The sequence below is a fragment of the Colias croceus genome, chromosome 2 (genome assembly GCF_905220415.1).
Source record: "Colias croceus chromosome 2, ilColCroc2.1".
NCBI classification, from domain to species: domain Eukaryota; kingdom Metazoa; phylum Arthropoda; class Insecta; order Lepidoptera; family Pieridae; genus Colias; species Colias croceus.
The window spans coordinates 5,142,878-5,158,737 of NC_059538.1; the positions used below are offsets into that span (position 1 = coordinate 5,142,878).

General features: G+C 33.8%; 1 protein-coding gene across 2 annotated transcripts in view; it reads right to left on the bottom strand.

The window, feature by feature from the left end:
- The window catches only part of LOC123699388 (b(0,+)-type amino acid transporter 1-like), a 29,523-nt gene that overhangs the window by 1,765 nt on the left and 11,898 nt on the right, over window positions 1–15,860 (bottom strand). Inside the window, exons 1-12 of one of the 2 annotated variants that reach the window (XM_045646336.1) lie at window positions 12,479–12,812; window positions 6,821–6,930; window positions 5,226–5,322; window positions 3,488–3,589; window positions 3,303–3,409; window positions 3,095–3,230; window positions 2,678–2,803; window positions 2,213–2,360; window positions 1,331–1,558; window positions 835–931; window positions 529–678; window positions 101–269 (exon numbers count right to left, since the gene is read on the bottom strand). In XM_045646336.1, the coding sequence (XP_045502292.1) occupies window positions 101–269; window positions 529–678; window positions 835–931; window positions 1,331–1,558; window positions 2,213–2,360; window positions 2,678–2,803; window positions 3,095–3,230; window positions 3,303–3,409; window positions 3,488–3,589; window positions 5,226–5,322; window positions 6,821–6,930; window positions 12,479–12,608 (1,600 nt within the window). In that variant the 5' untranslated portion in view covers window positions 12,609–12,812. Of the gene's footprint in view, window positions 1–100; window positions 270–528; window positions 679–834; window positions 932–1,330; window positions 1,559–2,212; window positions 2,361–2,677; window positions 2,804–3,094; window positions 3,231–3,302; window positions 3,410–3,487; window positions 3,590–5,225; window positions 5,323–6,820; window positions 6,931–12,478; window positions 12,813–15,860 lie in introns of those variants that run through there. The other variant, XM_045646343.1, reaches the window with a different exon arrangement.

Consider the following 15,860-nt stretch of genomic DNA (forward strand, 5'->3'; position numbering starts at 1 on the left):
GTTAGTAACATCAACACGATAATTATCTCCATAGGTATCTAAATAGAAGTGCTTGTACTCTAATTAACATTAAACAAAAAATGATCAAAACAATCCTTACCCATGAATGGAAGAGAATAGCCCCATTTAACAAAAGGTAGATAGACGAGCAGACCACAGAGTATAAAACCGGCTGCGTAGAGATACTCCCACTGCGGCTTGTCAATGATGGGTGCTACTACCAGGTACGTCGACACTATCAGCACTATGTATGGAATTATAATGGGCACCTATCGACAAAATGGTAAATACAATTTTAATGAAGAAAGATACGGTAAGAATAGATTTTTTTTATGAGTCGAATAAAAATCAAATAATAATTTGAGTGCAATGATGAAGCATTTCGCTTAGCGAGGATACCTTCTACATGTAAATGTAGAGTCAGAAAATAAAGAAAGTAAATGAATCAATACCTACTTCAAATATTAAGTGCATAAGTGAATACTGAATGTAAGAATTGTGCAGCTAAAGTGAAAATATATTTCAAACCTTATATGGTCGAGGCGCGTGCGGCTTAGTCCGTCTCATAACAATCAGAGCTAACATGGCGCCGCCGTAGAAGATCCACGCGGTAAAGGAGAAGAAGTCAATCAGGGAGTCTATTGTGCCGTACAACACCATCGCCATTGCTATCAGCGACTATAAACAAAAGACGATTTGAATTTCTCAATTTAAAGCCAACTGTTTACTGTGTCCCTATCATTGCTATCTACAAAACGTTGTCGTTGTTTGGCAAATTACAATAAGGCTTGCGTGTTAAAGACCAAATTTCATATAGTTTAAAAAAATACTTACATGGAAAATCAGTCCCGGTGCTGGCGTAAAGCGCCGTACATGCACATACGACAAAATGTCCAATAAATGGCCTTCGCGTGACGCTGCGAAGCACAACCTGTGAAAATATTAAAAAGAGTAAACCTATGTATTTAGACCTGTCCTTCTGGTACAGTGATTAATACATGAGCGTAGAAATAAGAGGACCGTGTTCTTACCACTGGTAGGCGTTAACAAAAATAGTAGGTCGCGCAGCGCACGTAATCAAATGATCGGTAAATAGAATATGTTACATCTAGATGACACGTACCTACAGCAAATGGTACCAAATATGGGACATCGTTTAAAAAAAGATCAAAAGTCTCGAATTTTTTCATTATTTATATTATTGACTTCAAGATAATAGACCCCTTATTTCTCGAAAGAATTATAATTAATGAAAATTCACAATCATTGTATTAAAAGTCTACATAACAATTGAACAATTCCGCGAAGTAATTTTGAAGAGTCGAATTACCTTCCCGCCACAAAGAGCGTGCCATTAGCTGAGCCAAAAGTGGATATAGTGACGGCGAGCGGCATGAGCCAAGCGACCGGCCCCAGCAGGCGGTTGCCGAAGGTGACCGCCACAGCCTCGCTGTCGGCCATCTCACTGACCGACATGACGGCCAGATATGACACGTTGACCAACGCGTAGCACAGTGTCACCAGTGGTATTCCGATTACTATACTCAGTGGTAAATTCCTAGTAATCATAAATATTAGGGAATAATGTCAAATTTTAATACATATTTTGTCATAAAGAGTCAGTTAAAATCAATAGCAATGTAGCTTTAATTAGTCGTCTGCGTTGTGTGACCTGCTACGACTATAATATTATATCTACAAAAGAGTAGGTATTGATTGAAAACACGTTAGGAAGTTAGGAAAGAATAATCTTATAATATACTAGCGGTCCGCCCCGGCTTCGCCCGTGATACATATTTCGCAATGAAAAGTAGCCTATGTTCTTTCTCAGGGTCTAAAGATTTTCTGTGCCAAATTTCATCAAAATCGGTCCAGTAGTTTATGAGCCTATTCGTAACAATCATACAAAGTTTTCCTCTTTATAATATTAGGGTAGAAAAATGAATCGCAAAATGTGTTGGTAAGCGCATAACTCGAAAACAACTGAACCGATTTCGTTAATTTTTTTTTATTACATTTTTTGAAGTACGAGGATGGTTCTTATGGAGAGAAAACGTAAAAATGTACCTACCACGGGCGAAGCCGGGGCGGGCCGCTAGTAGTATTATACAGTTTACCTTTTGTTGAAACAAGGTATAGTGTATCATTAACATATATAAGTAGATTCAATTATAGTTAAGTAATAACATACTAACGCACAATGTGCACTTACTTGGAAGGATTTTTAATCTCTTCAGTCACATAGTTGAGGTTATTCCAACCATCATAAGCCCAAAGGCCGGTGTAGAATGCTGTTGCTATGTTGCCCAGAGTCGCCGTGCTACTGGCGAAGTTGGGCTCCTGTAAATGTCGCGTATTACCTGCACCATACGGACACAACTCCTGTCAGTCTACATCAATTATTCACTTCCCATTATGATTATAGGTACGAATTAAACGAGGAACGGCGATGTGAAGTCGAGTCTAGTCTGATAAGAAGAACATTCTTTGTTTTTTCGATGAAGTGTCTCGGAAGATAATTTAGAAACAAAGTAACAAAGGTACGTGACTGTTTTCTGATCAGATCTTTGATAATGTAAATTGGGATGTTGGATATTTTATTTGTATTACAAGCGTCAATGGATGATAAAATGATATGCACACACCACGTACATTGACGAGTAGATATTTATATTACCTAATATCAATTTGTAAGCTCCTCCACACACGATTATTGCTATGGCCACAAGTTTAGCTGCCGTGAAGATGTTCTGGACATTTGTGGCCAAATTCACGCTATAACAATTGACCGCCAAAATCATCACTAAAAAGAAATAAGAACCAGTATAATGAGAGTCAAGCAACGTTTTGTCTTTCATAATGGGATGTTGATCAAATTAATTGCTACTATTATTTTGTGTAATATTGCCAAGTGGTTTCAATAATGCTCTTATTTCAGAGTTAGATTACATCCTCGCAAAGTCCCATCATGACGTATATCGCTTGAATGGATATAATGGAGTCTTCGATAATCACTACATACATACAGAATCCAATGCGTACCTAACGCTGTTTCAGTATTTCATTATAAATATCAAGGAATAAAAATGATTACCAATCGCAATGACCGCTACAAGTTTGACAAGGGCGTTCGGTGGTTCACACTCCGCCACGAATGGTTCCACGGCGTATTTTGCAAAGCTCAAACAGATGATAGCCATTTGAGAAGGCTTCAAAACCAGCGTAGACACCTGAAACATAGTGGAATATGAGTTATGAAGTACATTTTTAATCATTAAAACTAAAATACACAAACCAATTACCCATGAGAACAAAAATGCAGGCGGTCCTCCAAATGCATCCATGAAATATGCATATTCAGCACCAGAAGACGTGTTCATCGTCCCCAATTCAGCATATGCGAGCGCTCCTAAAAAATGATTGAATAGTTATGTACATTGTAGAGGGCCATTACAATTTAACAATTTCATATGATGTGTATAGTTACCAAGCAATGATAGAAGGCCACAGGCCATCCATATTATGAAGCTTATGCCCACTGAGCCAGTGCGCTCCAAAAGCCCAGAGGGCGAGACGAAAATACCAGATCCTGAAATCGAGATATTATATCAATACATAATACATATTCATTTCGTAGTACAAAATACGTGCTTTATAAATCTTTCAAATATATGAAACCTTGTTATTTTGCATCGTCGTTTGTTTCGTTTTACAAATAGCGGATTCATATTTCTATCGAGTCATGAAAATTCAATACAATTTGCGACGTAGATGATGCAATATAAGATTAATGCGTGTTTATGATCTGATTAGGGTAAACTTGCATAATTCGTACCTGCGCTTAAATCGTACCTCGTCTATATCTCGGCTTGGGTAATAGTTACCAGCGCCGCTGGTGGCATAAAATGTCAATAATAGTCGGCCATATTGCCATGTGACAAATAAATACCTATTACGTTGCTCCCGACTAAAATATTTATCAAGTAAGTTTTTTCTTACTTTTTGAGTAATTTTTTCGCACACTTCACAAGAACTGTCTTCCAAGTATACCGTTCATAAGTTGTTTAACTGTTTATTTTATATTTATGCGTATATTTGTGAATATATTTCACATAGTAAAGCCGGCTTGTTCGTTGACAGTTTTTTTTGCGGCAAATTTGAAATTCTTTTGATACTTGTGCCTATTTCGTACTCGCAGCAACTTCTTAAAACGTACCTGTACGAACGAACGAAAACACCTCAAAAAGGAAACAAGAAAAAGAAACAAGAACAAGATGAAAATGACAGTTGGTATTGCAAAATATGTCAAGAAGACGTTAAAGAAAACATGATTAAATGCGGTAATTGTGAAGTATGGGTACCTACCCATACTTCACAATTACCTACATGAGCTATGTGCAGGGACAACTAAAAAAACAAAATGTTATTACTGCGATGACTGTCAGGATTTGGCAAAGACCATCCGCTGTATTAATAAGAATTAATCTAGGTACATTAAAATTAAGAAAAAGAGGAGAAGATTATTAAGATTGTGATTTTTAAGACTGTAAACCAATGATAGGATCTCAAAGTACGATTTAAGAATATACTAGTACGATTTAAGATGAATGGTCTTAAATCGTACTTTTTTTAAGTTTTTGAAAATTGTTTATTTCTCAGAAGTTTATAAGATATATGTTATTTTTTGTTGAAATACTAATAGAACATTAGTGAAATTATAATTACTTAATATAAATAACTGTGTATCATTGTTCATTTCCAAAATTTTTGAGGTTCTCCTTAAGTGGTACGAATTAGGCAAGTTTCCCCTACATTTTTGATAATCGCGTCAGCATAAATAGTGGTGAAAATGCATTTAACTCTTAGACATAGGTACATTTGCATTTGTTTAAAAATATCATTTATTCTACATGTACCTATCGTCTGGTTTTATGGATTCCCAATACCAATGTCAAGGCTTATTTGCAGTAATCCACGTATTTATGAGGAATTAGCATGTTAGTGCTAATATTGTAAATATCACGTAGACGTTTTTAGTTAAATAATACATAATCACCATTGTATTTAAACAAAATGAGGTTTTAACAATGTTTTACAAAAAAGAATACTGTTATAATTATTGTGGTCACAGATTGTGGTTATGATATTAAGTTTTCTTTAAAATTCTAAGTTATTAAAACCTCCACGAATAAGTGAAAGGACTTTGTTGACTATAAATGGCTCACCAATCATAGTTCCGACGATTAGAGCCACCCCACTGAAGAGTCCCACCCGTCTCTTGAGGTGAACAGGGTCGTCCGGAGCTGCGTCCGACCCCTCCAGCTGCAAATTATTATTATTAAGTTTAAAACTCATATATAAGAAGATATTTAATAAAGAATTTTGTTTTCAAAAATGTAGATGCTATCCACGCTCTTCTCTATCTTATTTTCACTACTTAATTCAAAGGGTATTGATATATTTTAAGAAGTAGTGAATATGTTTCGCGTCATATAGAATTTGTATTAATTTTGAACTGTTTAACAATAATTATTACAGGAGTAAGTCAAAAGCGAATTTCATGGTTCATAAATGCTTAGGTATATTTCAAAAGTATCAATTATTGGCTTCAGAGATGACCTTGAGTATTTATTAAGTATCAGACATCAGTTTAAAATTATAAACGTTAATATAAATGGAAGAGGAAATACTGTAAAGCATTAATCAAATTCTAGAATTATACTGAAATACAATTTAGTTTGACCTTCGGAATCGTAATCGACCGGTGATAATAGTCTTTCTTGTTGAAAAATCATTAGTTATTTATATCAATTACTTTTAATTTTATTTGCAGTGCCATTCTATTTTATTATTTTATTCTTACTTAATGATCTAAGATTCTCATAAAGAAAGAAATTATGATTTCCACTACACAACTCCATCTATGGCTTTATTGTTTGTTGTAACAAAATTATTTGCAGTTGTAATTAGTATGTACTATGCATTACCGCATACATTATTTATTAGTTTTACTCGTTCTTGCAGTGCTTTAAATATAGCATGCGTGGGAAAATGGTTATGATAATAAATGTACTACATCTCCGTGGCCGCACATTCCTAAAACTTGGTCAAGGCTTGTAAACTCATAACATTATGTTTAGTTTCTTTGCTTATTTCACATTTTCGTAGCAAGTTTCTACGTAGGGCGGGAAATAGTTTTTTGAATACTTTTTTAAGTACCTTGTCATATTTTAACATTCGATTTAGTTTGTTCATATTATACATATCTTAAACATTTAAAAGCTATTTTGAACATAGCCGAGTACTAACATTTCGATTTAAAATACAGTGAATAAATCTAATTTTTCACGCTTATTGGTCATATTTGCAAATGCGTGAAGATGACTCTACATAAAGATCACACAGAATTTCAAGTGATTCTTTCAGTACTTACTTTAAATATGTACCTATGTTATCTTAGTCGTTTATAAAACATTTTATCTTTCTAAGATACAGAGTAGATACATTTACATCTGCTTGATGCTTCACTGATCGATTTTCTTTAAGAGCTAGTCGCTGATCAACTTCTGTGCCCAGACAGACATTTTTTATTGCCTTCCAACAAAGATCAATGACCTGTCTATTGTTATACGCGGGCGGTAAACCAGTCCACTGATTTTATATAATAAGATTGCTGTAATCTAATATGTGATACCGTAAACTGTTACTTATATCTTCTAAACGAAAATTGTATTTGTACACATAAAATTATTTTATAAAGATGAAGGGTAATTATTATTTTTAATTGTTTAGCATAGTATTATAGTATCTGTGGCTATACCTTGTCTCCTGGGTTGAGGTTGCCGTCGGCGAGCGCTCCCGCCGCGCCATCCTCGGCGTCGCACCCGGCGGAACACCCGCGCCACACCAATCCGCCTTCGCGTGTGCTCCCTGAAATACATAGTTCTTGTATTTTATAATAAATGACAAAATCGATTATTAGGTAAATTCATTTCATACATTTTACATGGGTAATAGTTAAATATTTTATGTTCTAATACTTTCTAGAATAGTACATACATTGCCTAATCGCTACGGCAAACGGTACCTACCTACTGCCAATAGACCCTTCTTACAGAGCGATATAAATATTTTTTGGAATTTTTCTGAGACCTAGGTACTACCCAATACATACTTACAAAAACTTTTCTTTTCTATCTACCAATAAATATATTCGTAAGTGTATTATATTCAGGGGTAGATAATTAGGTAGTTTTGTCTCTATAGGTAGGTACATATTTGAGGAGCGTCGGAACAAAAAGCGATAAATCACATTTGTGTTTTTTGTCAGAAAATCAAGTTCATGGTTTTCTAATTTAGAGTTAAACAAAATCTATCAATTTATCGGTGTTAGGATCACTGTATGGAATCCTTAATTCGGCATTAGTAGCTGTGCTGTGGTACCTATCGAGTTATAAAAAAAATAAAAATGGATATCGGTTTTTGATAGCAACACTAATTAATGTTAGGGATTTATCGGTTTTAGTTCGCTGTACGCTCTGATCGCTGGTTTAGCACGATTTTTTTACGGAATTATCGGTTTATGTTCAGATCCGGGTATTTCGTGAACGGATTTAGAGTGGATTTATCACTTTTTGACCAGGTTACATTAACTATAGACCAAAATATGTACGAGACCAATCAATAGGCATCATAAAAAAAATGAATGAATGTCATTTATCGGTTTTTGTTCCGACGCTCCTCATTTGGTAGAAATCCACTCTTCGAGAGGCACCTTGACATGGAAACCTAAGAAACGTGGGTTACGAGCACAATGAACTGTCTTGTCTGGATTTCACTACATATTGGGACATATCAGTCATTTCATTAAAAAAATATGTATCTACCGAAATAAAATTGGTTGGGTTAAAGTAGGAAAAATTGTATTCACTGAATTGCACCGGTAGGTACAATGGTAGGTATAGATATTTTTTAATTATATTCTCAATGAAATTAATGTGAAATCTTAGTGAAAATTATTTTAGTTTGTTTACCTATTTATTTATCCCGCAAGCTCTAAAATAGTTATGTCTAAAGTCTAGGTAGGATTTTATTTTTAACAAATAGAGCATTTACAAACAAAAACAAAACATTATTGGCGCTAGGTAAAAGTAATAAATTTTACGTTACAAACATTTACTTTAAATAATGCGACACATTATTGTGTTAAAGACATAAATCGTATCTTAATGCTATTATACAAATTGTAATTATTAAGATAGTTGCCAAGAAATTACATACTACATACTTTAACCAATGCTATAGGAGCAGCAAGATACAAATAGACTATACCATGACAAAAATAAATTTCTTATACTAAGGTATTCGTCAGTATTCGTGCATTGTGTGTATCTACACGTGGATTTACTGTAAAAAAAATTGGCGTCATGTGCTTTGGAGTAATAGCGGATGAGTTATATCAATAGACGCGTAAAAAATGAGGCATAGATGTAGATCGTTGTAAAAATTATCCTATTTTTCATACCCGAATCAAACCTTACCATGACCCCCACTTAATAATCGCAAGTAAAAATAAGTGACCTATAAAATCATTGGCTGGTTCAAAATCAATAGTGGACAGTGGACACAGCACTTATACAATTTTATCGACCTTGTCTACACTAGCATTATACGGAATGAATAGGTTACTGCATACGTCATTGACAAATGGCTATCGTATTTTACAGCTAGGAATTTAATTTCAGTTTCTAACGGTTAATGTAATTAACGGATTTGGAATTTGCCAGAAATCTCCTCGATCTATTATTGCCACTGCTAGTGGAATTATTTCATTATAGATACTCTTAATAAAAAAATCACTACTAATAAAACAAAGTCGCTTTCTCTCTCCCTATGTCCCTTTGTATGCTTAAATCTTTAAGACTACGAAACGGATTTTGATGCGGTTTTTTTTAATACATAGATAGAGTGATTCAAGAGGAAGGTTTTAGTATGTATATAATTTATTGGGTGATTTGTTAGGGCGGTAAGCTAGTATTTTATAAAAACTTAAATATTTTTTTCACGTCATCGACGTAAACCAGGATAAAGGAAGATGAACGTAAGAGATAGTCAGATAATAATATTTCGATGGGATAATTTTATTAAATAAACAAATATTTCAGGACAATTTTCACACACCACACGATCTGATCCCATACTATAAGTTTTCGCTTGTGTTATGGAAACCAGATGGCTGATAAACATAGGTACATACTACATAGGTAGGTATATAATTTTAAATAAATACTTATATAGATAATTAACACCCAGACACAGAGCAAACATCTATGTTCATCACACAAATATTTACCCTGGGTGGGAATCGAACCCACGACCTCTGGCTTGGAAGACGGGGTCACTACCAACCAAGTCAAATACCGTATTAGATGGTATTTTACAATTTAACCTTGAATAAGTTGCATTTAATTGTATAAATATGGGATAGTCATATCTGGGGGCACGGTAGTGACCCCGCCAAGACGAGCCAAGCGAACAAGCGAAGCGCACGGGCACTACCTACCTTTTCTCGAAGCACTTCGAAGTTTTTTTGAACCCTCATAACTTGGGTTTGGATTATGCTAGATCAACAAAATTTTCGGGATATATTGTCAATAGCGGACTTATTGAACATATTAAGTTTTAATTACATTAGCTTTTATACTTCAGATTTTATTTATATCTAAAAAACGCTAATTTCGTCACTGACTCACTGATGATCATCAAAATTCTTAAGGTACTTCCTAATGTCCTAGAAAGCTGAAATTTTGTATGTACGCTAGTATTAGCACACAAACAACAAAAAAATTATAAAACTTATGACTTTCATCCCCCAACCCCTTAAACTAGGGGATGGGAGTTTGTATGAGACCTGTAATTTTAAATTAAATTTTGATGACGCTAGAGGTCTAATCTCATAATCTAAAACATGGTTCCCCTAGATATATATGTATAGGTACTCCTTGTTAAAAAAAAAAAAAATTTAATCGACATATAAAATTTTGTTACAAACAACTTACAAAAAGAAATGAAATCCCACCAAAAACATTTTCATGTAAAATGTTGCCAAGACGAGCCCATATGACTCGCACTGTCAAAAAGTTATCAGATCTCATGTAGAGCCAAGCTTCTAACACTACACGCCCTAACTCTACAAGGCCTAACTTCACAAACTCTACACCTTAGTCAAAATATGTGGCTTGGCCGTTCGTTACTACAAGAACTATTGTATATCACAAAAGTAATGAACAGTGAATTAATTTTTCACCTTACGCCGATGTGAATGTAGCGAAATGGCCAAGCCACATATTTTGACTAAGGTGTAGAGTTTGTGAAGTTAGGCCTTGTAGAGTTAGGGCGTGTAGTGTTAGAAGCTTGGCTCTACATGAGATCTGATAACTTTTTGACAGTGCGAGTCATATGGGCTCGTCTTGGCAACATTTTACATGAAAATGTTTTTGGTGGGATTCATATTACATAAACTGTTATAAATTATAAATCAAAGTAAAATATTATGTCTTAATTATTGTGCTAAGGATTTGTTGTATAATTCACAAATAAATATATGTGAGTGTGTCTTGCTACGCCCACTTGACGATCTCATTTGCTGAGAACATCATAAAATGTTCAATATTTTGTTACGCGGCAAACAGGACGCTACGTAATCAAAACAAGCACAAATGCTGAACATCACGTAGACCATTATTTCTACGATTTGTTAGATACATAACCAATATTTGAATATAATATAGATATATCATTTAGAAACTTATTTCGTACGCAATAATCTAATATATAAAAATCAATGCCACTTTTCGTTGTAATTCCATAACTCGAGAACGGCTGAACCGATTTCGATAATTCTTTTTTTATTATATTCCTTGAAGTACGAGGATGGTTCTTATGTAGAGAAAACGTATATGTACCACGGGCGAAGCCGGGGCGGACCGCTAGTCCAAAATAAAAATAAAACCTATATACTTGTGACTGTTTATGATGAATAATGATATATTATCCCATGCACACGAATTTCTTGAAAGCTATCGTAAAACAGTGAGCTGAAGAAACAACATAACACTAAGATTTATATGTGTAATTTTCTGCAGTGACGTACCTACTAGTTGGTTCATCACGTGCCCCGTACCTACCTATATAAGATTTGTTCAAAAATACTTCGTGTTTAGATAATAAATAAAATACATCCTATATTTATGTTCGATAGAATGCAAACTTGAATGACGTTATTTTTTTTTTTAATTTTTATACACATTTATACAATTCAGGAAACAATTATTCGTTAGAAGTTGCGTGTGTTATCTACACGATATATCGTTATAACAATATCTAAGTATATTAATTCAATCTCTAGGTCAGAGAGCATTAAATATATCCAATTTAAACCCATTTTTTTAAATATGCTGCTGATATTATTCAATTCCCGTCACCTTCGTGTATTCATAATTTTCTATTCTATATCACAATTCAATATTTCCAATAAAATTTTGTTGGTATAAATTTGTATATAGAAGGTGATTTAATTTTTCCAATGAATGGTAATTTTAAATTATGTTTTTCATAATGTTTGTAGCTGCCTGATTATATTGACGAATATGATGCATTATTAAGTTACTATTTGCTCTCTAAGATGGACCGAATATCTACCCTAGAATCGAACTGTATTGAATAAGAACAACATAAAATTACAATACGACCCTATCTTCATAGATATCTTGATATTCACCAATCACCATGCATCCTAAAGGACCGACAGATAATACAATTTTGAAACTTTTAAAAAAATATATTTTAATCTCACACCTCTCTAATAGGCTCTTAATTACTTACTTCATTAATTACAAAAATAAAAATGTTTTTTTAACAAAATTTAAAAACTGTTTTGTCTTAACCCGGACAATGATTATATCTATACATATAATAAATCTGTAGAAGGGTCAATTCTGTACATTGAAAATATTGAAAAAATAACTAGCAGGGGGTGTTACTGGATCGATACCAAACCCAAATATGTGATTAAAAAAATTTTTGTCTGTCTGTCTGTCTGTCTGTCTGTCTGTCTGTCTGTCTGTCTGTATGTGAAGACATCACGTGAAAACTACCGGTTCGATTTCGATGAAACTTGGTATAATTATACCTTATTATCCTGGGCGTAAAATAGGATACTTTTTATCCTGGAAAAATACGTAGAAAAAAAATTAATCTCAATTTTTCAGTTATCCATAGACGTTGTTCTGTAGAACCGCGAACACACGTTGCGTATTATTATAGGCCTAGCCGTATTTGGGTCCAATAGATATTTATAAGATGTCATTGTCCGAGTTACTCAAAATGGAGAAATAAACCATCCACGCAAAGACCGACATCCGCGCGGACGGAGTCGCGGGCGGAAGCTAGTCGATATTAAGTATTTATCAGATTGTACCTTCTTCGGTGAAGAATAATACGGGAGCCATAGCGCCATTTTGCAGTTTATCCGTGTTTTCCGTATGCGCAGGCGCGCGCACAGAACTGCGGAGCAGTGCGGCGATTTTGTCGCGCATCGCATCGCACATGCGTCCGCGCTTCGACACCTCTAAGGGCGCCGGCGCCAGACGATACTGATATACCTAATTAATAAAGATGAGCCAATTCCTTTCCACTGAACTAATGTCTTTCGTAACACACGCACTTTGCCAATGTCGCACTGACACTGTACTAACGATTTATTGATATCACAACACACTAACTACTCGATATGTAAAAATATCTAAAATCTACTGTTAAGATATGTAAAATTTTAAGAAAATTATATAATTTTTCTGATTTTATTAAGTAATAAGGCACTTTTATTTCACGTTTTTAAATTTGCAATAATATGCTGAATAGCTGTGAGAATGTCAACTTTCCTCTCTGGTTCAGGGCGGACTGTCTATTCCTGGCCCGAGCCAACACGTGGGCGAACGTTTTCCTCTCGTCGTCGCCCGCCCGCCGATCAATGGCTACGAGATTTGACACCTGGGCCTTCAGAACCTCTATTATCCATATGAGTCCTGTTATAACTCTATTCTTTTAAAATCGCTCTACATTAACAAAATAGAGTAAAACGCTCTTCTTTACTTTGTATTTGTAACAGCATTGGTAATAAATAATTACGAAAGGATACTTATGTTCTCTGGCACTAAATTGGAATGCAATTTATTTTTTTGAATGCAATTCTATAAACTTTTCTATTGGACTACCTTAAATTTACAATTTATACGGGTAACCATGAAGGCGATGGCGAACTTTCAGATTCATAATATTTTTGTAGGATATTGAATAGTTTTATTTCTTTCTTGTTGTTTTATTGCATTTATAAACATAAACATAATATCATAATTTAATTTTTACGAAGTCAATAACTAGATAAAAAAGCTACAAGTGGCAGAACCGAATTATTAATTTCGATATAAAATATTTTCTATACAATGGTCTTTTAAAAATCAGCATCCGTTTGTTTTGATTCACTATGAAAGCAATAATTGTACGGTAATATGAAATATCATTATGATATCTCTTTATAACATACTTCAACCTCGATAGCAGTCACAAGAGTATTCATTGTTTGGCAAGCGCTGCGACTCATCCGATCGCAGATCAACGTCAATACATTTTAATTGCACCTTTTCCTTCTTGATATATTAATTTGGTTATCAAAGTCTACCTTGTGTCTTAATTTATGTATGCGTTTCTTATAAACATTGTGCGAAAATTCAATACGCATACCTACGTCGAGTAGGACTACATTTTTGCAAAGATTTAAGGCACTTCTATAATAATGAGCTTTCTACCGTTAATGTAATTGGGAGAGGCTACGTAAAACAAGAGCTTCCGTATCTAATTCTATATAGATGCATGTACTTGAAGGACAATGTACATAAAACACCTAAGCACAGAGGGTTCATTTTAAATATTAGATAAAATCAATATTTTCAATGTAAGTTTTTAAAGAAAAATTTCGTTGATATAACAAAGGAAGGTAAACCTATCCCGCCAGGGTTAGTATAATATTATTACTTTTTTGTTTTATGTAAGTTAAATGTCTAAAGCCGAACTACAAGCACTGGTTAGATAAATTTTACTATTTACGCCTACAGGTGTGTCTACATATTATACATAGTACATACAAACACATGTTCCTTTAAATAACCAACGTAAAAAGTAAGCTACCTAAATTCCTACTGCTCTAAATGCATCTTATCTAGTTGGTAAATTGAGAGCTTTAATAATCATTACGGAACCCACCACTACGTGTGGAAAGTCACGCACTAAACTGATTTTCATAAGAAAGGTTTACAGCCCGTTATGTTACAGAACTTTCACAGACTTTATGTCGCCTGAAAGGTATGCCCTTGAAACAACCTTTTTGTATTATTATATAATAGGTACTTCAACTAGAAACTGACTGTGTGAAAATTCATTTTCCGGAAAACAAAATATGAAACATAAATGTTGATTACATATGAAAACAAAATACCTATGAAACATAAATCATCATCAACAATATTTTAAAAGAAATGATCCAATATGAATCTTCTTTATTGGGATCTTATATATAACAAGGTCCAAACTGTTAGTCATTTTTTCAATTTTGTTAAGAAACAAAAAGTAGCGCACAACAAAATCGTGATGTAAAGAAAATGCGAATCCCGCTTTTGAATCCACGTGTCTCCTTATGACAAATAAATGTTTTCAAGCCTCATAAAATATTTGTATAATTTTTGATATATCAATCAATCTTTAATTGGCATTATTAGAGGAACTATATCTCACTGTCTAGATTGTATGCATCACACACATTTAGAAGCGACTGCCAGTTATTCCGAGATTTCAACGTCACTTTATCTCATACGTATTAGATTCTGAAAATATCCATTACGATCGTTACATTTTTCTGTAATGTTACGTTAATTCTTTGTAACACACCTACTTTTTACATTTTTAAATTATTTGAATTGGCTAAGCTTTTCTAAAATTAAAGTAGGTAGGTACAGTTTTGCTCAATTATAATTAATTTGTGACATGTAACTCTATTTCATTATTAATTATCTCATATAAAACATTTATATTGTTGATACGTGTAGGTATCATTGCGATATTTTTTCCAGTGTGGCGGCACCGATACACTCAATTGATGATTCAAAAATACCTACTACTTATATAGATATAGTTTTATGATGTTCACACTTACAAAGCGTGAACTCATTAAAAATTCAATGAGTTTGAGTAGGTAATTGTAATTGAAACTAATTTTTCAAAGCACAATAGCTACTAACAATCATTCTATTCTTAGAACTAACATCAATGTACTGAGTTACAATTGCGCGCCTTTAATTTTTGATACAAAACATGATTAAATTAAATGAAAAAAATAATTATCGTATTTATTCAGTCCTTCAAAAAAGTTTCATCTCAATACTGATGATGTTGTCTTTGATAGAGTAGTCCTTAGACCATGAGAGGAGCACGCCTGATTCAATCAATATGTTTCACGCATGCGTCAAAACATGAAAAACACTTATAATTACATATTTTGATTTTAAAATAATTGAATTTGATTTTCCTTTTAATTTTAGATATAGTTTCGTTTCTTTAGAAGTTCATTAAACGTACCATACATATTTTCTTTGACATCAATTTGTGTTTTAATACGGTACACATACCTACTAGAGCATTTTCTCCGCCATTTCTATGTAATGTAACGTTCTTACGAATATAATATAATTGTAAGCTTAGTTGAAAGCTCCTGCGAATGCTCGAAGCTCTGTTCGGCGTCATGCCACATG